Source organism: Bos grunniens, chromosome 15 (assembly GCF_055505025.1).
Source record: "Bos grunniens cultivar Pamir isolate PY7600 chromosome 15, Bosgru_T2T1.0, whole genome shotgun sequence".
Lineage (NCBI taxonomy): Eukaryota > Metazoa > Chordata > Mammalia > Artiodactyla > Bovidae > Bos > Bos grunniens.
In genome coordinates, this window is record NC_141179.1 from 29523158 (window position 1) to 29544564 (window position 21407).

Sequence of the window (21407 nt, forward strand, 5' to 3'; positions counted from 1 at the left end):
ACTGCTGAGCCCATGTGTCATAGCTACCGAAGCCTGCATGCCCTAGAGCCGGTGCTCTGCAGCAAGAGAACCCACAGCAATGAGAAGCCGGAACACCAAAACTACAGAGTAGCCCCCACTTGCCACAGCTAGAGAAAGCCTGCACAGCAACAGACCCAGCACAGCCAAAAATAAATAAATAAAATTTATAATAAAATAGCTTTTTAAAAATGAGCAAAGGACTTGAATGGACATTTTTCCCAAGAAGATATAAAATGGCCAACAAGCCTGTGAAAAAATACTCAACATCACTAATTATCAAGGAAAGGTAAATCAAAACTACAATGAGATACCACTTCATACCCTATTGCCTTAATGGTCTGGGAACAAGTGACAAGAATGAAGACAGAACATGAAATCTGGTGCAATGATTCAGGGGACCTGCAGCCTCTCTTGGACAGAGGTGCAGAGCCCACTCTGAGTCCAGCTTTTATTCCTAAATGCAGACTACAAGAATTTCTTTAATCTTATCTTTCTCAAGACATACGCTGTTTTAATCATGTACTCCTTAATGTCGTGGATTACACTGACATAGTCCAGATCTCCTTGGTTTTTACCCTAGGCTGTTCCCTTCCGGGCTAGTCTCAGGAGCAATCAGCAAGTGCGTAGGCAGCGTTCATGCCTGGCGCTGACCTGGTGTTCCAAAGTCCATACTTTCATGATCCCAGTCATACTCCCTTCTGGATCTGGCCTTGAGGTTTGTAACAAGGCTATTATTCTAAGAAAAACATGAAAGATAATCATTAGCATAGTTTCTTAATGGATGCTGTTTTTCCAGATTCTACTTCTATGGAATTTCTCAAGGCTGGGAAAGTACGTTATTAGGAATTCCCACTACAATAGACATTAGGTTGACTATTATCAAAAGAAGAGAAAGCAAGTGCTGATAAAGATGTGGAGAAATTGGAACCTTATGCACTGTTGGAGAGAATATAAAATGGTGCAACTGCTGGGGAAAATAATATATGAGGTCTTCAAAAATATTAAATACATAATTACCATATGATCCATCGATTCCACTTCTAGGTACAGACACAAAAGAATTGAAAGCAGTGTCTTGAAGAGAGATTTGAATACCCATGTTAACAGCAGCATCATTCGTAGTAGCCAAAAGGGTGAAAGCAAGCCAAGAGACCATCAGCAGATGAATAGATACACAAAACATGGTACATACATAGAATAATTATTCAGTCCAAATCTTGAGGACATTATGCTAATGAATTAAGCTAGTTCCAAAGAATCAAATACTATGTGATTTCACCTAAATGAGAAAGTCAAATTCATAGAGACAGACAACAGAATGGTGGTTGTCATGGGCTGACGAGAGAAGGAAATGGGGAGTTGTTGTTTAATGAATATAGAGTTTCTGTTTTGCAAGATGAAAAGACTTTGGGGACTGGTTGTACAATACAAATGTACTTAACACTACTGAACTGTTCACTTCAAAGTAGCTAAGATGGGGACTTCCCTGGTAGTCCAGTAGGTTACGACTGCATTTCAGTGCTTCCACTGAAAGGGGTATGGATTCAATCTCTGGTCAGGGAACTAAGATCACGCATGCCTCATCCCCAACCCCCCAAAAAAGTTAAGATGGTAAATTTTATGTTATGTATGTTTACCATAAATTTTAAAATTAATCCTCAAAAGTAAAAAATGAGAACACTGCTTAGGGACTGCGAATTTGCTAGAACAGAGATGGAGACCATTTGGGAAGCCAGAGGGAAGAACAGACCTAAGAGACTCCCAGGAAACAGAGTGGAGTCCTAGGCCAGTCTAGTGGCTGTAGTGCAGGCTGAGTGAGGGCAAAGTTCAGAAAAGTAGAGACATTTCATTCCGAGCATCCAGTTCAGTTCAGTCGCTCAGTCGTGCCCGACTCTTTGCGACTGCATGGACTGCAGCACACCAGGCCTCCCTGTCCATCACCAACTCCCAGAGTTTACCCAAACTCATGACCATTGAGCTGGTGATGCCATCCAACCATCTCATCCTCTGTCGTCCCCTTCTCCTCCCACCTTCGATCTTTCCCAGCATCATTTCAAATGAGTCAGCTCTTCGCATGAGGTGGCCAAAGTATTGGAGTTTCAGCTTCAGCATCAGTCCTTCCAATGAATATTCAGGACTGATCTCCTTTAGGATGGACTGGTTGGATCTCCTTTCAGTCCAAGGGACTGTCAAGAGTCTTCTCCAACACCACAGTTCAAAAGCATCAATTCTTCAGCACTCAGCTTTCTTTATAGTCCAACTCTCAAACCCATACATTACTACTGGAAAAACATTAGCCTTGACTAGACAGACCTTTGTTGGCAAAGTAATGCCTCTGCTTTTTAATATGCTGTCTAAGGTGGTCATAACTTTTCTTCCAAGGAGTAAGTGTCTTTTAATTTCATGGCTGAAGTCACCATCTGCAGTGATTTTGGAGCATTCATGTGACCACATTGCTGATTTCCTAGTCAACTGTTGCCTCCTTCTGTTCAGTTTGAGAGGGAACTGGAGACTGGGTTCTATAAACACAGATGGAAGAAAGCTCTTAAATGGTGACTCTCAATTAAGATGGTACTGTTCTCTAGAGGGTATTTTGGAAATGTGTGTGGTTGTTTGTGTGGGATGCTAGAGGCCTTTAGCCAACCAAATGCTGGCATCTTGCCGTGCAGAGAACAGGTCAGCAAAACAAAAAAATTGTCCTACATATGACTTTCCAATGGCCCAAGGGATGTAGCAGTTGGCAGTAGGCAAAAAAATAATTCACTCTCCCAGCAGGATAAATTTCTCCTTACCATCAGGAGGAGTCAGGGCTGCAGGGAGCAGGGAGAATACATGTAGAAACCGAGGGCTCACAGCCTGAGAAGGCCATGCCAACAAGGGGCTCAGGCTCCCCCTATGTCTTCCCTTAGATTAGCAGAAGTGCTATTAACATCTAAGGCCAGGAGCAGTCTAGAATGAGTAACAAAGAAGGGAGATTATGATGATCAGATGGGGCCCCTAGAACAGCTGTAGTGGGGACCTAACTCTTCTTTCACAAGCTTCTCCAGAAAAAGAGATCAACCAGAATCCTGAAAACATTGATTAAAGAATGGCGTGAAGTTATTATACAGCAAGTGGATAAGCAGGCCGAGGGGTGACCTGCATGGATGCCGCGTGATGCTGCCCACATTCCCGCTTGAGGACCACTTACTCACCCATCTGCTGGGATTGTGTCCTCTGAGAGCTCACAGCAGAGCCCTCTCACAGGCCTTGTTCTCAGCGGAAGCAGCTGCAACACCCGAGTTCACACCTCTCTGGAAATAATTCATACTGAAAACTAGATGATATGCCTATGGCCTCAATTCAGGACTGCTCTAATGGGTCACCCTGTTAACAAGTCCAAGCTTGTACCTCTCATTGCATGCATGCTAAGTCACTTCCAACTCTCTGCAACCCTATGGACTGTAGGTTTCTCTGTCCGTGGGCTTCTCCAGGCAAGAATATGGATTGGGTTGCCATGCCTTCCTCCAAGGGATCTTCCTGACCCAGGGATTGAACCCACATCTCTTAGGTCTCCTACATTGGCAAGCGGGTTCTTTACCACTAGTGCCACCTCATGTGTGTGTGTGTTAGTTGCTTAGTTGTGTCCAACTCTTTGCGACTCCATGGACTGTAGCTGCCAGGTTCCTCTGTCCATGAAATTCTCCAGGCAAGACTACTGGAGTGGGTTGCCATTTCTTTCTCCAAGGGAACTTCCCGACTCAGGGATTGAACCTGGTTCTCCTGCATTGCAGGCAGATTCTTTACCATCTGAGCCACCACAGAGATACCAGAAAGCCACCTCATGACAGACCAATAAATCGAGAGAGGAGTTATGGAGGCAAGGAATAGCTATTTAATTGGAAAAGCCATAAGACTGAGAAGATGGCAGGTTAGCATCCCAAAGAACCATCTTCCCAAAGGGGAGGGTGTAAAGTTCTGGTTCCAGCCAGAGTCAGGAGAGATTGTGTTAATTTCTTCCTTCCTGCAGTCATTCACAGGTGAACCTGGTCAGGATGTTTCCTATGAGCTGAACAAAGGTATTTCATGTTAACTCTCATTACCTGGGAGCCAGGGTTCCCAGCGATGAGCCATTATGTATAATTTAACTTATAGGTAACATTCCTTTAGTGATTAACTCATTATAGAATTGAGGCTCTTCCCTATTACAACACAATCTTAGCCTGGTATCTCCCCTTGGTTTGGCTGAACTCTCATTGTAGTTCCCCTTCTCCCTTGGCCAACCCCACTTCCTTCCCTGACCAGAGCTGTTCCTGTGCTTCCCTCTGTGAGCCACCTGCACACAAATCTCCATCTCAGTTTGTTTCCCAGAGAACCCAAATGATGACAGCTCACATTTAGAGATAAGAAGGTAACCACCAGAAAAACAGTTTACAAAGTTGAAAGTGGTTTTCTCTAGGGAGAGGAATAGGGCCAAGACAAGGTGAGTCAGGAGATGGTTGTATGTACTCTTCTGTGCTCTTCCTTCGTCCGTAACGTGCATATATTACTTCCACAATTAATTTTTTCATTTAAAAATTTTTAAAGAATTTGATGCTGTCATCCTCCTGTTTTAAACTCTTCGATCACTTCCCATTACCCTTAAAATAATCCTTAAGAATCTTTTGGGATGAATTGGGAGAGTAGCATTGATATATATACACTATTGTATGTAAAATACATAGCTAGTGGGAAGCTGCTGTAGAGCACAGGGCAGCCTGGCACTCTGTGATGACCTAGAGGGGTGGGATGGGAGGTGGGAGGGAGGCCCCAGAGGGAGGGGATGTATGTATACATATAGCTGATTCACTTAGTTGTACGGCAGAAACTAACACAATATTGTAAGCGATCATCCTCCAGTTAAAAATTTTTTAAAAAAGAATCTTTAACAAGGCTTGCAAATCCCTCTCCATCTGGCCCCTGCCAAGTTTCCAGTTCCATTTCTTACCTCTGCTACTTGCCTTTCTGAGTTTCCGGTTTCTTGAATGGGTCTCTCTTCCTCATCCCCAGGCCCCAGACATGCTGCTCCCTCTTGTCTGGAATACTTTCCTTGTCCTCCCCCATTCCTGGTTCACTCCAGGCCTCCAGCAGGTTTCAGCTTAGATGCCGCCCTCAGAAGGGAGACCTTCCCTACCCCCAGACTACATTAGGCCTTCCTTCTATCACTCCCACAGCCCCTGTATTTCCTCTTTCTCAGCATCAATCTCCTGAAATAATCAGCTTAAGTCCACATTTCCTTTCATCCTCCATGAGGACTATCTATCTTGTGACTGTTCTATTACTAGCACCCAGCACATACTATACCAAGTAGATATCAAATATTTACTAATTCAATGAATATCACCAAAATATTTTTGAGGACCCCAACTCTGTAATCTGTGACAACTTAGATAACCTATCTGAGCCTCAGTTTACTCAAGCATAAAATGAGGATGAAAACCATACCTGTCTTAGAGGGTCATTTTTCGCTTGTGTTGAGGCCACACCCTAACCCTAATGTCTACCTTGTTGTTGTTTAGTTGATAAGTCACATCCGACCCTTGGCGACCCCATGGACTATAGCTGGCCAGGCTCCTCTGTCCATGGGAATTCCCAGGCAAGAATACTAGAATGGGTTGCCAATTCTTTCTTCAAGAGTTCTTTCCAACCCAGGGATGGAACCCACATCTTCTGTATTGGCAAGCAGATTCTTTACCACTAAGCCATCAGGGAAACCCTGATATCTACTCCAGAAGTTTGTTTTTTGTTTGTTTGTGTTTGTTTGCTTTGGGGCCATGCCACTCAGGATGTGGAATCTTAGCTCCTGACCAGGGATCTATCCTGTGCCCCTGTATTGGGAGTACAGAGTCTTAACCACTGGACTGCCAAGGAAGTCCTTAGAGAACTGTTGGTTAAAGCTCTTAGCACAGTGCCTAGCACCATAACCATTTGATTGATGCATACTCAAAAATTAAGAAAGACCATAACCAATCTCAAAGAAAGGCAATGCCAAAGAATGCTCAAACTACCGCACAATTGCACTCCTCTCACACACTAGTAAAGTAATGCTCAAAATTCTCCAAGCCAGGCTTCAGCAATATGTGAACCGTGAACTTCCAGATGTTCAAGCTGGTTTTAGAAAAGGCAGAGGAACCAGAGATCAAATTGCCAACATCTCTGGATCATGGAAAAAGCAAGACAGTTCCAGAGAAACATCTATTTCTGCTTTATTGACTATGCCAAAGCCTTTGACTGTGTGGATCACAATAAACTGTGGAAAATCCTGAAAGAGATGGGAATACCAGACCACCTGACCTGCCTCTTGAGAAATTTGTATGCAGGTCAGAAAGCAACAGTTCGAACTGGACATGGAACAACAGACTGGTTCCAAATAGGAAAAGGAGTACGTCAAGGCTGTATATTGTCACCTGCTTATCTAACTTTTATGCAGAGTACATAATGAGAAACGCTGGGCTGGAAGAAACACAAGCTGGAATCAAGATTGCTGGGAGAAATATCAATAACCTCAGATATGCAGATGACACCACCCTTATGGCAGAAAGTGAAGAGGAACTCAAAAGCCTCTTGATGAAAGTGAAAGAGGAGAGTAGAAAAGTTGGCTTAAAGCTCAACATTCAGAAAACGAAGATCATGGCATCCGGTCCCATCACTTTATGGGAAATAGATGGGGGAACAGTGGAAACAGTGTCAGACTTAATTTTTCTGGGCTCCAAAATCACTGCAGATGGTGACTGCAGCCATGAAATTAAAAGACGCTTACTCCTTGGAAGGAAAGTTATGACCAACCTAGATAGCATATTCAAAAGCAGAGACATTACTTTGCCAACAAAGGTCCGTCTAGTCAAGGCTATGGTTTTTCCTGTGGTCATGTATGGATGTGAGAGCTGGACTGTGAAGAAGGCTGAGCGCCAAAGAATGGATGCTTTTGAACTGTGGTGTTGGAAAAGACTCTTGAGAGTCCCTTGGACTGCAAGGAGATCCAACCAGTCCATTCTGAAGGAGATCAGCCCTGGGATTTCTTTGGAAGGAATGATGCTAAAGCTGAAACTCCAGTACTTTGGCCACCTCATGTGAAGAGTTGACTCATTGGAAAAGACTCTGATGCTGGGAGGGATTGGGGGCAAGAGGAGAAGGGGACGACAGAGGATGAGATGGCTGGATGGCATCACTGACACGATGGACGTGAGTCTGAGTGAACTCCGAGAGTTGGTGCTGGACAGGGAGGCCTGGCATGCTGCGATTCATGGGGTCGCAAAGAGTCGGACATGACTGAGCGACTGATCTGATCTGATCTGATAACCGTTTATACTCACATCAGCAGATTCTAAGACTGTCACTCTTTACCCTTTCCAATGCTGAATATTACATTTAAAAAATATTTTTGTAAATATTACAGGCAAAAAAAGAATGGCATCTCATGGTTTTAAATCAACATATATTTTCAAACCAACAACCTTGGCCCAAGCCACGTATGCCATAAAGAAAGCAACTCTTTGGTGCTCCTCTCTCTTCCTGTCACAGCTTGTGTGGTGAGGAGGGGTATCTGAGAAGGGAGCCCCCAGTGTGCCAAGGCCTGGGCAGCTGAGTTGCAGGTATTTTTTCACAGCACCTCAGGTCTCCCTCATCCAATGGGAGGACACGGGGCCCAACTCTCCCCAGCCAACCCAGGTGGCTGCCTCCGTCTCAAACGTAGAACCCTTCAGGCCCAGAGGCCCCTTCACACTTCCTGTGTGGGGTTCAGAAACCCGCCTCCCCTCCCAGCCGTAGGTGCCTGCTTCGGAAAATGGTGAGTCTCTCTCTTACAAAGCCCCCTTTTTCATCCCAGCATTGGGAGCAATGGCCCCAGGGTCCTCAACTCCAGCAGGGGTTTTGAAAAAGTCCTCTGGTTTCTTTTTCAGAAGTTGTGAGCCAACTGGCCTCCGCCATCTTAGGTAGAGTGAGCGTCCAGTGAGGGAAGGATGCAGTCGGGGAATCTCTGGCGAGCTCTGGGACTCTGCCTCTTATTAGGTGAGTAGGATGGAATGAAAAGATGGGTGTTTCTCCAGACCATGGAAGGCTCACTGCCTAACCTGGTACTGCCCAGGGTATCAAGGAGCCTCATTTTCTAGAAAATGTAAGGAAATGTTTGTGCAGTGTTAGCACAGGGAATGAGGGCTAGGCTAGTGTGTTCCCAGAAGACCTTTCAGAGAACAGCTAAAGGAAAGCAGTTGAGGTGATCATATCTACCGAAAGCAAGGAGATCTTTGTGCCTCCGAGAAAAACCTCATTCTGTCAGTGAACAGCCCAGCCCTTGTGAACTAACACAAAGGAGATTAGAGGAGTTAGCCTTCACTGTTTATTGCGAGGAGAATAGATAGTTGATCCCAAACTCTGCACCAACTATACAGCAAGCTTAGTATCTGAGACAATGAAGCACTTCATAATTTCCAGTCCTTTTCAGTTGACCAAGTGCTTTCGATTACTTTAGTCCTGTTGGAAGGAAGGTGGAATATAAATTGATAAGTAACTAAGAGGCTTTCCATAGCTCATATCAGACAAAGATTTTTTTTCTTTTAAGGTTGCTGTAGTAAACAGCACTCAGTAAGAGTGCCAGATACCATGCTACAAAAAGGTCTTTACCTGTGTTAACTAATTTAATCTTTACCTCCACCTTAGAAGGTAAACGTTATATGTATCCTGTTTCAGTGGTCCCCAGCCTTTTTGGCACCAGGGACCAGTCTCGTAGAAGACGATTTTGCCACGGACTGGGGTGGGGGGTTCATTTCAGGATGTTTCAAGCACACCCCATTTATTGTGCAGTTTGTTTCTAATCTAATGCTGCCACTGATCTGACGAAGGTACCCATCTGTGGCCCAGAGGCTGGGGACCTCCGCCCTATTTTACAGATGTGAAAAACTAGTACTCAAAGAAGTTCAATAGCTTGTTTAAAACCACAGTTAGTAAGTGCTGAAGCTGATCTGGGAACTCAGAACTGCCTACAACCCGCGCTCTTAATGATGGCACGATGTGAGGCCAAATAGCTCATGAGGGTTTTATTTTAGAAATCTAGAAAACACTATCACAGCTGGGGCTTGCATCTCAGAGCTATAGCCATGGCGTCTCCACTTCCTGCTTCATCTTGGGTTTCTCTAGCTTGAGCGTGCACACGAGTCACCGGGGAATCTTGTTAAATTTCAACTTCTGCTTCAGTGGGTCTGGAGTGGGGCTGCCCTTCTGCCTTTATAATGAGCTCTCTGGCTCATTTGTCTCCTACCAGGGAACATGTGGAGTGTCAAGGGGCAGAGTGTGATTCCTCAAGGCATTGGGTTACAGCCCCATAGTATATACTGTGCTCTGCAGAGGGAGAGAGAGGGAATACCAAAGACCCAACCACCCCTAGAGGTTTGGCCTCATGAGAATGTGCCCAGGCTGCTCTGGTTATGGTGAGTGGGAGGGGTGTTTCATCCAATATACAGGCTGTTGATAAAATAGGTACACATGAAACTTGAAGGCGATGTCAGGGAAACTGGTCATTACAGAGAATCCGGATTACTGCTGAGTGCAGGGACTCTGGAGGACCCAGTGGAAATATGATCGGACTCTTCAATGCACAGGCGCTAGCTAGCTAATGAGTAATTGGTTTCAAGTATTCTCATCTCTGTCTCAAGTAGAAAACAAATGGAAAAACCGAACTATCAGACTAGCAGGAGTCAGAGACGGAACAAGAATCTCAATCTTTGCACCTAACCCAGAGCTTGTTTTTCTTCCACAGTCAAGAGATTTCTTTTTAAAATGGAGGCTCAGCTGCAAAACTCTCCCGCTATTTCTCCGTCTCCCCAGAAGCACCCCTCAACATTTTCTAACATCTGTTTGTCAAATGCTGTGTGTTCATGTTTAACGCTAGGTGCTTCCTTCTTCTGTCTCATCCCAAACGGACCAGAAACCCCGGGTCGGTACCCAGAAGTCCATATCACTCACTGGGTATAGGCTTAACTGTGATCCAGAAATGGGTGGGAAGGACCGCAGATGCTCAGAAATGGTCAGACTAGACTATAGAACTTTCTCTGCTTGGAATTTCAGTCACTCACAACATTTACTAACTCTTTTCTTCTTATTTATTTTCTAGTTGGTGCTTGGGCACAAGGTGAGTTATGCTTTTTCTTTCCTTGTTATCAAATCAGCCCATCTGTTTTATATTTATGAATGTTTTCACTAGACCTCCTACAGAGACCAATAAAAGGGGTTTCTCTCATCTTCTCCTTTGCCTTTTCGCCATAAGTCTAGGGATAGTTCTAGCCAAGAGGAGGAATACAACAGAGATCATAGGAAATAATGAGTGTTAACTATTCAGAAGAAAAGAATTGAGCCAACTAAAACAATGCCAAGTTTTTGTTTCCTATTTGATGTGAGTTTTTTTGTGGAGGATTTGTGGCTTGAATGCATGCCTAGAGATGCACTAAATAGGCCTCTGGGGCAGCATTTGAGTCCACATTCAGTATTACATGTCCAGGGACTTCCCAGTGGTCTAATGGTTAAGACTCTGCACTTCCAGTGTGTGGGGGGCATAGGTTCCATTCCTGGTCAGGGCAATAAGATTCCACATGCTGTGGGGTATGACCAAAAAGTAAAAAAAAAAAAAGAAGAAGAATGACACGTCCAAATACTCTGAAAGTGTGTGTGTGTGCATGTGTGTTCATGTGTGCACATGCATATGAGTGTGCCTGGCCTGGACTTACCTCCTCAGTCATAGCAGAGAGGCAGGAATATCCCAGTATTGGAAGGCTTTCTCTTCAGTCAGCTCCTCCAAATTGAGTGAACCAATTTTGTGTTAAAAGGCAGGCACTGGGCCAGTCTCCATTACGTAGCCTTAATCTGCCTAAATTGTAGTGTCCTTAGAATCCTTTTTAAAAAATATATCATGGAGAATGTGTTAATGTTACCTTACTGACAGATGGGATATGTTGAGAGCCCTGATAAACTCCAGAAAAACTAATCTCTTCTGCATGCTATTGGTCATTTGGGGTTGGTTTTTGTTTATCGTTTAATTTATGCCCAATACAGACCTTCCTTTTTTGCTAGCTTTATTGGAATACAGTTGACATATAACATGGTATAAGTTTAAGGGGTACAATGTAATAATTTTATGCTTGCCTGCTAAGTCACTTCAGTCATGTCCAACTCTTTGCAACGCTAAGGACTGTAGCCTGCCAGGCTCCTCTATCCATGGGATTCTCCAGGCAAGAATTCTGGAGTGGGTTGCCATTTCCTCCTCAAGGGGATCTTCCTGACCCAGGAACAGAACCCATATCTCTATGTGTTCTGTATTGGCAGGTGGGTTCTTTACCACTAGTGCCAATTGTATTTTTAATTTTATAAATATATTTTTATATTTATGTATCGAATAGACATTATATTCAAAATGATTACTTAGGACCCTTTTTTTATAACTAATTAGCCACCAGGTTTTTTTTAATGTAGAATATGAAAGAGTTTTTCCATATGCAGCCATGGAAAATTTAAATGTCCATTGTTTTCTGAAGATTGAGGGAAGAGTCCTAACCCAAGGTGGAAGGGTCTGATCTTATTAGCTGATAGAAGTGTTCCGAATAGTTTCTTTTTCAGATTCAGAAGAAATTGGTAAGAGGATTTTCGCTCTGTACAACTTCCTTTCAAATGTGGATCAAAATGATCATGACATGTCACAGTAATAAATACTAAGAGCCAGAACCATTAGAGAGAAAATATAATTATCTTTCAATAGAATCTGTATGAGATGTGCCTATGTTTGTTGCTAACTGTCAGGTCCGATTACAGCTGAGTGATGTGTATTCCTGAGCATCCATTCAGGAAAGAATATATATGCGGGTGTGGGTTGGAATTTTTGTGTATATCATGAATTCATTGAAGGCCAAAACAACACCTTATTTACTTGGCCAGATACACATGGGCTTCCCAGGTGGCTCAAACGGTAAAGAAACCACCTGCAATGCAGGAGACCTGGTTTTGATCCCTGGGTCAGGAAGATTCCCCTGGAGAAGGGCATGGTAACCCACTCCAGTATTCTTGCCTGGAGAATCCCATGGACAGAGGAGCCCAGTGGGCTACAGTCCATGGGATCACAGAGTCAGACACGACTGAGCCACTAACACTTTACTTTTACTTCTAATACACATGGTAGGTGCTCAATGTGTGTGTGTGTGTGTGTGTGAACAGGTGCTCAATACCTGTTTTTTAAATGAATAAATGATCATGCATATGACTGCATCACTAGTTCCTTCCCCCTCAAGAAGCTGAAGGTCTTTGGAATTCCCTGGAAGTCCAGCAGTTAGAACTTCATACTTTCACTGTTGAGGGCCTGGGTTCAATCCCTGGTCAAGGAACTAAGATCCCACAAGCCACATGGTTCGGCAAAAAAAAAAAAAAAAGAAAGCTGATGGTCTTATTTGAAAGATAAATAATTGATAATGTAGTCTGTTTCCTGCTATGAGTAAAGAGTAAAATAAAATATAAAGAGAAGAGCGGCCAACTCTACAAAGGATATAGTTGGGAAAAGCTCCCCAGGGGAGGTGATTCTTGAGTTGAGTTTTAAAGAGTAACCTTATTTATGAGGAACAATATCTCAGGCAGTGAAGAAGGTTGTGGAGTGTGAGGCTAAGAGTCTAACTCTGAAACTAGAGCATCATAGCCTGGCTCAACTTCTTACTTGCTGAGTGTCTGAATAATTTTCTTAACTTCTCTGTGCCATAGCATTATTACATGTGAAATATAAATAATAATGATACCTAGCTTGTAGAGTTGTTATGAGGATTGATTGATTTACTTAGAATATCATCTGATGGGCGGAAAGCAGTTGGTAGAGTTTAGCTATCATTATACGGGAAATATGCAGACTAAATAATAAGCATTATAGTTTACTAAGTATACATGTTCTACGTATTGCCCTTAATATTCTACCTGAATTTTGTCACATAATTCTCCTAACATCCTCACTCTACAGATAAGAAAACCAAGACTTAGAAAATAAATATATTGTCCAATCAGAGATATAAATATAAATGCATATTTATCTGATGCTGAAATTCATTTTTTTTTAAATATTTATTTGGCTACACCAGGCCTTACTTGCAGTTTGTGGGATCTAGTTCCCTGACCAGGGGTCTAACCCAGCCCCCTGCACAGGGAGCACAGAGTCTTAGCCACTGGACCACCAGGAAAGTCCCTGAAACTCATTCTTTTAATCATTATGAACATGTACAAAATTTTTGTGAGCATATGTCCTGTTTCTAAGTACAGACATCTAAGGGAATTTCCTGGTGGTCCAGTGGTTAAGACTCTGTGCTTCCACTGCAGGGACCATGGGTTCGATCCCTGGTTGAGGAACTGAAATCCCACATGCCATGGAGCACAGCCAAATAATAATAATAAAACAAGTGCTTCTAAGCATAGACATCTACGCCCTCGTATGAGATTGTATTGGTCTGCGCTTCACTACTGAATTTATGCCAAAAAGAGTTGTGAGCAATTTCTTTCACATTGCTTTTCCAAACAAACATACCATGCAGAGTGAAACTTCTATTTACTTCTATATTATTTTATGATTTCTAGTTTAATATTTCTAAGAAATATCAATGCTGAAAAATTATTTCCAAGTCAAAATATTACAGATGATCTACTGTCATTATACTCAACTCCCCATTATTAGTAGATAGGTAAACCTGCAGAATGACTTTACATTCCATTTGATCTCAGCTGGAGTGCTGACTAAGCAAGTGGGTCAGTACTCTGCTCTGTTCTCCATTAGCAGGACCCCCAGAAGGAAAGAAAGAAAGTAAAAAACATTTTTCTTGAGCATCTGCAATGCACCATCCATTTTCGGTTTCATAATCCATTTAGTTCTCACAAATACCTTGTGAGGTAGATGTTTTATCTGTTTCCCAGATGAAGAAACTGAAGCTCAGAGAAGTTAAATGATTTTCCCTTGGTCACACAGCCTAAAGCAGATCTGGGATTCAAACATAGGGTTTCTGACTCAGTCCAGCGTTCTGTCCCCATAGCACACTGTAGCAAAACACCCCCAACAGAGAGAGCGGTACCTCTGAGCGTCACGCTCTGCTCTTCCAACTGTTATATATTCAGGCTCAAGCATAGCCCAGTGCTGCCTAGGGTCCCAGCCACAGGTCTTCCAGGAAACCAGGGTCTCCCCATCCCTATTTCCTAGGGCAAAATTACCTACTCTGGGGAATTTGGCTGGATCCCCAAATTTTATTAGTGGATTTCAGTTGTCCACACCAATAGTTCCAACATATATAACTAAGAGTTGATTGCACTGAGATATAATTTAAAATACTGTCACTTTTTATTAGAAGAATTATTTCTTTAAAATGTATACAGAACTTCACATAGTTTAAGGGTAATAACATGAAAGTGGCATGGAATAAGAAGAAAGATATTTGATCTCTACTATGAGGGTTTCTGTTAGTTATAAGAAAGAACTTCTGAATAACGAAAAACAGATGAGTATAAGAATCAGTGATTCAAAGAAATGAAGGTCTTCATCTCTGAGAAGGATATGATATCCTTTTCATATCTATCTGGAATATGGCCCTTGCTAATGCAAGAGAATAAGTTTGAAGACGTCTAGAATTTTTCAGCTTTAGGATTCTAAGACTTTTTGAGCTTTACATGCTGATACATTCTCTGTTTGATACACCTGAGTTGTGTCTATGAGCATATCTCTTAGGCCAGGTACATAACTCATCTTCAAGACATGGGGCTCCCAAAAAATTCTCTGGGAATTCTTAGAGACAGTGTCTAACTCCACTCAAAATTTTTTACCCACAATTTAAACTTCAACCAAGGTTATTTTCTTACCATTCTTTCCTTTTTTCATTTTCAGATGCTGATGAACAGAAACGTAAGTTTTTCAGTCTCTTACGCCTGCCCTATCAATGATGCAGATCTGTGGTTGGGAAGAAGCACCTGATTGAGGGAGATTAACCCCAAGAACTGAGGCCCTCCCAACATTTCTAACTCCCCATTTTAGAAACATTACAAATAAGGACTTCTATAGATTTTCTTTATTTTCACCCTCTCCTTCCAAGTCCCCATGTCCATGCCTAAACTCTGAAGTCATCTTCAGGAGGTTCTCTAGGGCCCCTTCTCCTGCGTCTCTCCTCTTTCATATCCTTTAGCCAACAGAGTCGCCTTTTGACAAGAAAATCTGAGATCTAGGATGTCAGATGACTTTCTGCATTTGGTTGCTTCTTTGGCTACTAACTTGCCTTAAATGTTACTGGTTTCTCTTTTTAAATTTCCCTTCTCTTCTCTCCCATTCCCCAGCATATGAAGTCTCCATCTCTGGAAACACTGTTGAGCTGACATGCCCTAGAGAGTTTGAAGGTGAAATACATTGGAAACAAAATGATGAACAAATGAAAGGCTATACTGGGAAACAGCTGTTACTGGAAAACTTTTCAGAAATGGATAACAGTGGTTATTATCAGTGCTACATGACCGAAGGCAACAAGGAGGCCGCACACACGCTGTACCTGAAAGCAAGAGGTAATACAGGTCTTCAGAGCAAGCTCTACTAGACTCTTCAGGGAGGATATTTTAAAATTGCATTCTCAGGATTTCCCCTTACCCAACTTACAGTTCCCTGGCAACTTTGTGCTTCCCCTGTACTCAATCCAAGACTATCTGGGGCCACACATCATCAGTGTTTTCTGAAATATAGATTAAACATCAATATAGGGCTGATAGGGTAACCTTAGCACTAGATCCAAAACAACTTCCCAAGAGACAGGACTGGGTATCCTGTCTGCATTACATCCTGTCCAGAAAACATGGAACCCCAATATTAGTTTATCTGATGCTTTATCCAGACATGAATTCTTCAGGATTTGCAAAAAGGACTCAAAGCTACTCTATGAAAATGTCATAAACTGAGGCATAATCATAAACAATAATGACAGCTAACAATCAATGAATGCTTACTAAGTTTCAAGCACTATATCAAACACTTGCCTGGGCATTTCATATAATCCTCTTACCAAGTATATGGGTTCAGTGCTATTTTACTTCCATTTTATATATGAGGAAACAGAAGCTTTGCAGGTTCAACACACATTTCCGAATTCTCACAACTAGTGAGTCATGTAGCTGGGCTTTGAACCCAGGACTGTCTGACTGACTCCAGAGTCTCTACCCATGAACACCACACTTCGTTTGTTGTTATAAAGGTGCTGAAGCAGCCTGGGGGCAGAGGGAGGGGTGTCTGGCCACGGCAGGTACGTGAGTACTAAAGGTCGAGAACGAGCTTCATTTGTTCCTTCCTCATCTCCGGTGTCCTGTGTCTTCCTTTCTGGGGGATTTCTCTTCTTCTCCCCCGACCCCTGCCTCACAGTGTGTCAGAACTGCATGGAGGTGAATCTGATGGAGGTGGCCACAATCATCGTGGTTGACATCTGTGTCACTCTGGGCTTGCTGCTGCTGGTGTATTACTGGAGCAAGAGCCGAAAGGCCAAAGCCTCGCCTATGACTAGAGGAGCGGGTGCTGGCGGTAGGCCTCGGGGTAAGATCACGGAGGAGATGCCCACCAAGGAGGGGATGTCTGGCCTGGACCAGGTCAAGACAGCTTCTCTAGAACAGTCATGGTATGGCCAAGATCTTGACACAGAATGTCCCATCTCAGATTACTCAGAAACCATGGAAGGACCTTGAGCAGAGGTCACAAAATGATAAGAACTGTGTAGGGTCATCAGAGATGGGATGGAAAAAAGGCAAAGAAAAATAGCAGCTGGAGCAGAAAAAACTGAGAAGTAGAGGGGAGTTCGCCATCCTGGATTTGGGTCTCATTTTCACGAGATTGGTGTGTCCTCTTGGAAATGAATCGTTTTCCCTTCCCTCCTTTGCAGGACAAAACAAGGGGAGGCCACCCCCTGTACCCAATCCAGACTATGAGGTAATGAGGGACACAGTGGGGGAGGGGAATTTCTAGGGGAGAAAGGGACAGGTGGGACTGTCCACCTGGCCTGTCAGACACTTCAAGGCCCCTCCTTCAGGGCTCCAGGACAACCCACAATGTGCCCGCCTCTATCATGGTAGAACGCGGTCATCTCAAAGGCTGCAGGGTTCCCACAGCCACAAGCAGTGGGGGTGGCGGTGTCACTCCTCTTTCTCTGGTTTATTCATTAATTAGCTCAGGAGCAGCCATGGGGAATACCATACACACAACTCAAACACCATAAACTCGTGACTGCCATCCCACCAGCATGTACCTACCAGCTGATCTGGCAAGTAAAGAGTTACTGCCTGACACGGCAGAGAATCACCAGGACTGTTCTAATTGATCGGTGTGTATGCACCACCAATGGTTAAATATTTTGCATGTCACACCTGGAAAAACTCAACAAATATTTACTGAGCACCAGTCAAGCATGTGGCATTTACTTTTGCATGAGTGACTTCACTTAATTCTGACAAAAGCCCTAAGAAGTGGTCCTTTAGTTTCCCATTTTTGAGATGGGAAAACTAAGGTTCACAGGAGGTGACCAGATCAATTCTCTTACCAGTTGAGCCCACCTCCTGCCTCCTAGCCTAGGATCTTCCCATTGCTCTAAAGCTAATTCTGCAGAAGCCCTTCTTTCTCAGGAATGACTTCCTCCCACCCTGCTGACCACCCGCTCTCTATTCCACCTCTAGCCCATCCGGAAAGGCCAGCGGGACCTGTATGCTGGCCTGAATCAGAGAGGCGTCTGACAACTCCTGACACCATCTCCCACTGACCCAGGTCTGCCTCCTCTCCAGGCCTGCCACTCCCTGTTTGTTCCCTGGGCAAATCTTGGACCCCACAGGAGAACTGTTCCTCTGCCTTGTGGGAAGCTTCCACCCTCAGCCTTGTCCCCACAGTCTCCTTCCTGCCTTCTCTGCTGGCGCCCAGTCCAAGGATATTGCTGCCTTATTATCCTTTGAAACATCACAGCTACTCACCCCTTCACACCTGGTTGGCCTTCTTGTCAGGATATTTATTTCCATTCTTCACCCCACCCTGCCCCCATTTGTTCCTTCCCCAGTGGATATTACTATTCCCCTTGGTTCCCTCTTTCTCTTGCAGAGAAATTGCCCCATCCCTAACTATTCCACCTACCTTTCTCTGTTTCTAGCTCTCTGTTTGGAAACCCTTGGTGGGAATGGACTGGGTAAATGCTGGCAGAGGTCCTGCCCTGTTCACAGACCCCAACCCAGAGCTCGTTCTGTGCCCCCTCCCTCCCTGTCTCCACTGCAGACTCCTAGATGGTCATTTGTAGCTCCATGAATGTGCTAAATTCCTTGTCAGCTGAGAAAGAAAAGAAATAAAGTGTATTTGGCTGAAAGAGTTGCTGTCCCTCTTTTCTGGGAAGCCCTCAGGCTGTCTTGTTTCCTGAACAACACAGGTCCTCCCTACCTTTGACTGTATTCCTAGCTATGACCTCAAATGCAAGTACTACCTGTTTCCACGACTGGAACAGGCCTTACCTGAAGCTCTCTTTGAAAAGGGCATCAGGGAATAACTCAAAGAGGGGCAGGGGGTGGGGGGTGGATATAGAGAAAGGGAAGGAGGCAGAGAGGAAAGAAATGAAGATGGAAAAGAAAAAGAAGGGAGGGAGGGAAGGGAAGGAGGGAAGAGAGAAAGAAAGAAAGACAGGGAGAAAAAGAATCATTTGACTAATCCCTTTTGGAGAAAAACAGCAAGAATAACAAAGAGTGCCTGATGAATGCTCCGTTCAGAAAACGGGTGAGACAGAAATAAAGGTCTTAAAAGGCAGATGAAGGCAGCGGAAAGAAAAGAGGAGGTGAAGGGGTGTGTGTCAGCGGGTGTTGGGATGTGGGGGAGGGGAATACAGATTTCCACGCTGCCTCGAGAAGGAAGCCCCTCCGAGGAGAGGAGGAGCCGCCCGGGTGCTGGGGGAGGGGAGGGAGGAGGTGGAGGTGCGGCAGAGCAGGGATCTCTGCCTCTGCTGCGAGAAGTAGTGCAAGGCAGCCAGAAGCCGGCTGTGGTCTAGCCGCCCGGATGTGGGCTGCGCTCTGAGTGAGGGTGATGGGCGCAGAGCAGCAGGGCCCATGTGGGAGGCCTTCCTTTTCGACCTCCCAAGGCACATGCTCAGCTTGCAAAGGGCCTTCACAGGAGCACTGAGGCTCTCTCAGCCCAGTTCAAATCAGCCGGCTTTCTGCACTCAGAAAACCCTGCTGACCACAGGACTATTTAAGAGTGTGACCACGACTCAGAAAAGTCCTCTGTGGTTTGCAGACCCCCATATACTGTACACATTCAGCCTCGGTCTTGTGGCTGCTGTTTCTGTTTACTGGCCTGCGTTGAAGTTACGTCTGTCCTTGTAAGCAGCACTTAGGCTCAAAAGGAATCTCCATGACGTTGACGGTGACTAGCTGCTGATCAGCAGGCTGGTCCAAGGGTGGTAGTTCTGTCCCAGGTGCATATAATGGTGCCCACCAAGGGAGGTGTGGCTCAGCATAGTGAATGCAATAATAGCGAACATTTAGGAAGCATTTCCTCTGCTCTAGGAGAAGGCAATGGCACCCCACTCCAGTACTCTTGCCTGGAAAATCCCATGGACAGAGGAGCCTGGTAGGCTGCAGTCCATGAGGTCGCAGAGTCGAATAGGACTGAGCAGCTTCACTTTCACTTTTCACTTTCATGCATTGGAGAAGGTAATGGCAACCCACTCCAGTGTTCTTGCCTGGAGAATCCCAGGGACAGGGGAGCCTGGTGGGCTGCCGTCCATGGGGTCACACAGAGTCAGACACGACTGAACTGACTTAGCAGCAGCAGCAGCAGAAATTGTGCTTGAGGGCTTCTCTGGTGTCTCAGTGGAAAAGAATCCACCTGCCAATGTGGGAGACTTAGGTTCGATCCCTGGGTCAGGAAGATCCCCTGGAGAAGGAAATGGCAACCCACTTAGGTATTCTTGCCTGGAAAATCCCATGGACAGAAGAGCTTGACAGGCTACAGTCCATGGAGTCACGAAAGAGTTGGGCACGACTTAGTGACGAAACAACAACAACAGAAATCGTGCTTAGCACTCTATAAGAGTTACCTTGTTTCATCCTGTGACAACTGAGAAGATAGATGTTGTCTTTATTTTACAGATGAGGATATGGGGCTCAAAGAGGTGAAGTTACTCACCCAAAGTGCATAGTCAGTCAGGGACAGAGCTGGAATTAGCAACCCAGGCTGTCCAACTCCTATGCTTCCAACAGGTACCCAGTGCTGACTGTGATCATTAGAAACACTCTCCATTTTCCTGACTTAAAAATTCTGTATTGAATTGCTTAGGTATTCCTCCTATGAGCGCTTTTCTAATCATTCATGTGACAGACCAGCACTCTGCTAAGTACTAAAAGGAAACAAATGGATTCTGTTTTTAGGGAGTTTACAGTTATGTAAGAGAGGCCAACTATGCAAAAAACAACAGAACAAATGTGAGTTTGCATAGGAGTACTACAGATGGTATTATCAGTGTTCCTAAGAAGTACTGGGAGAATCGAGGTGGTCGGCGAAAGCTCCACAGAGAGGGGGAGACTTGAGCTGGGTCTTGAAGGGAAGGATAGATAGAATCTGAAGACAAAAGAGAAGGCATTCCACCCACTAGGAAGAAATAGAGAACCGAAATAGCCCTTTAGCTAGTAAATAAATTGAATTAAGATTAAAACACTCAAGGATAAATCTGACCAAAAAACGTGTTCACGGGGGCTTCCCTGGTGGCTCAGTGGTAAAGAATCAGCCTGCCAATGCAGGAGACAGGGCTTCGATCCCTGATCCAGGAAGATTCCGTGTGCCTCGGAGCAACAAAGCCCGTCCACCACAACTCTTGAGCCTGTGCTTTAGAGCCCAGGAGCCGCAGCTACAGAGCCCACGTGCTGCAGCTACTGAAGTCTTCACGGCCTACAGCCTGTGCTCCTCAGCGAGAGAAGCCACTGCAACTAGAGTAGCCCCTGCTCAACATAACTAGAGAACTAGAGAAAAGCCCCTGCAGCAACAAAGAGCCAGGTCAGCCAAAAAAAATAAAATTATTTTTAAAAAGGAGATCTGCCTTCTAATTTATAAAAAAGATGTGTTCATGGATTGGAAGACTCCATATCACTAGGATATCTGTTCACACCAAACTGATCAATAAATTTGAACCAATCCCGATCAAATTCTCAGTAGGCATTCTGTAGTAACTGAGAAGCCAATTCATATGGGACTGAAAAGAGAAGAGTTAGACTACTTTCTTTAAAAATTTTATCCCAGCCATTCCACTCCTGAGTACTTATCCAATAGAAATAAGAGTGTATGTCCTTGTATGTATGACCTATATAATGACTTATATATGAATGTTCATAGAAACTTA

General features: G+C 44.3%; 1 protein-coding gene across 2 annotated transcripts; it reads left to right on the forward strand.

Moving 5' to 3' along the window:
• Positions 1-7961: 7961 nt before the first annotated feature.
• CD3E (CD3 epsilon subunit of T-cell receptor complex) lies at positions 7962-18392 on the forward strand. Of its 2 annotated transcripts, none has more exons than XM_086339498.1 (7): positions 7962-8046; positions 10145-10162; positions 14915-14932; positions 15358-15579; positions 16424-16591; positions 16935-16981; positions 17722-18392. In XM_086339498.1, the coding sequence occupies exons 1-7, from the start codon at positions 7998-8000 to the stop codon at positions 17776-17778; spliced, it is 579 nt and encodes a 192-aa protein (XP_086195624.1). In that variant the 5' UTR covers positions 7962-7997; the 3' UTR covers positions 17779-18392. The 2 variants fall into 2 exon arrangements, with proteins under 2 accessions (XP_086195624.1, XP_086195625.1); XM_086339499.1 differs by lacking the exon at positions 7962-8046 and adding an exon at positions 9333-9461.
• Positions 18393-21407: the final 3015 nt, after the last annotated feature.

Excerpts from the sequence above, each read along its gene's own strand:
- CD3E (XM_086339498.1), top strand. The coding sequence starts at position 7,998 with ATGCAGTCGGGGAATCTCTGGCGAGCTCTGGGACTCTGCCTCTTATTA. Across the intron at positions 16,592-16,934 it reads TGCTGGCGGTAGGCCTCGGG|GACAAAACAAGGGGAGGCCA; the intron begins GTAAGATCACGG and ends CCTCCTTTGCAG. Across the intron at positions 16,982-17,721 it reads TACCCAATCCAGACTATGAG|CCCATCCGGAAAGGCCAGCG; the intron begins GTAATGAGGGAC and ends TTCCACCTCTAG.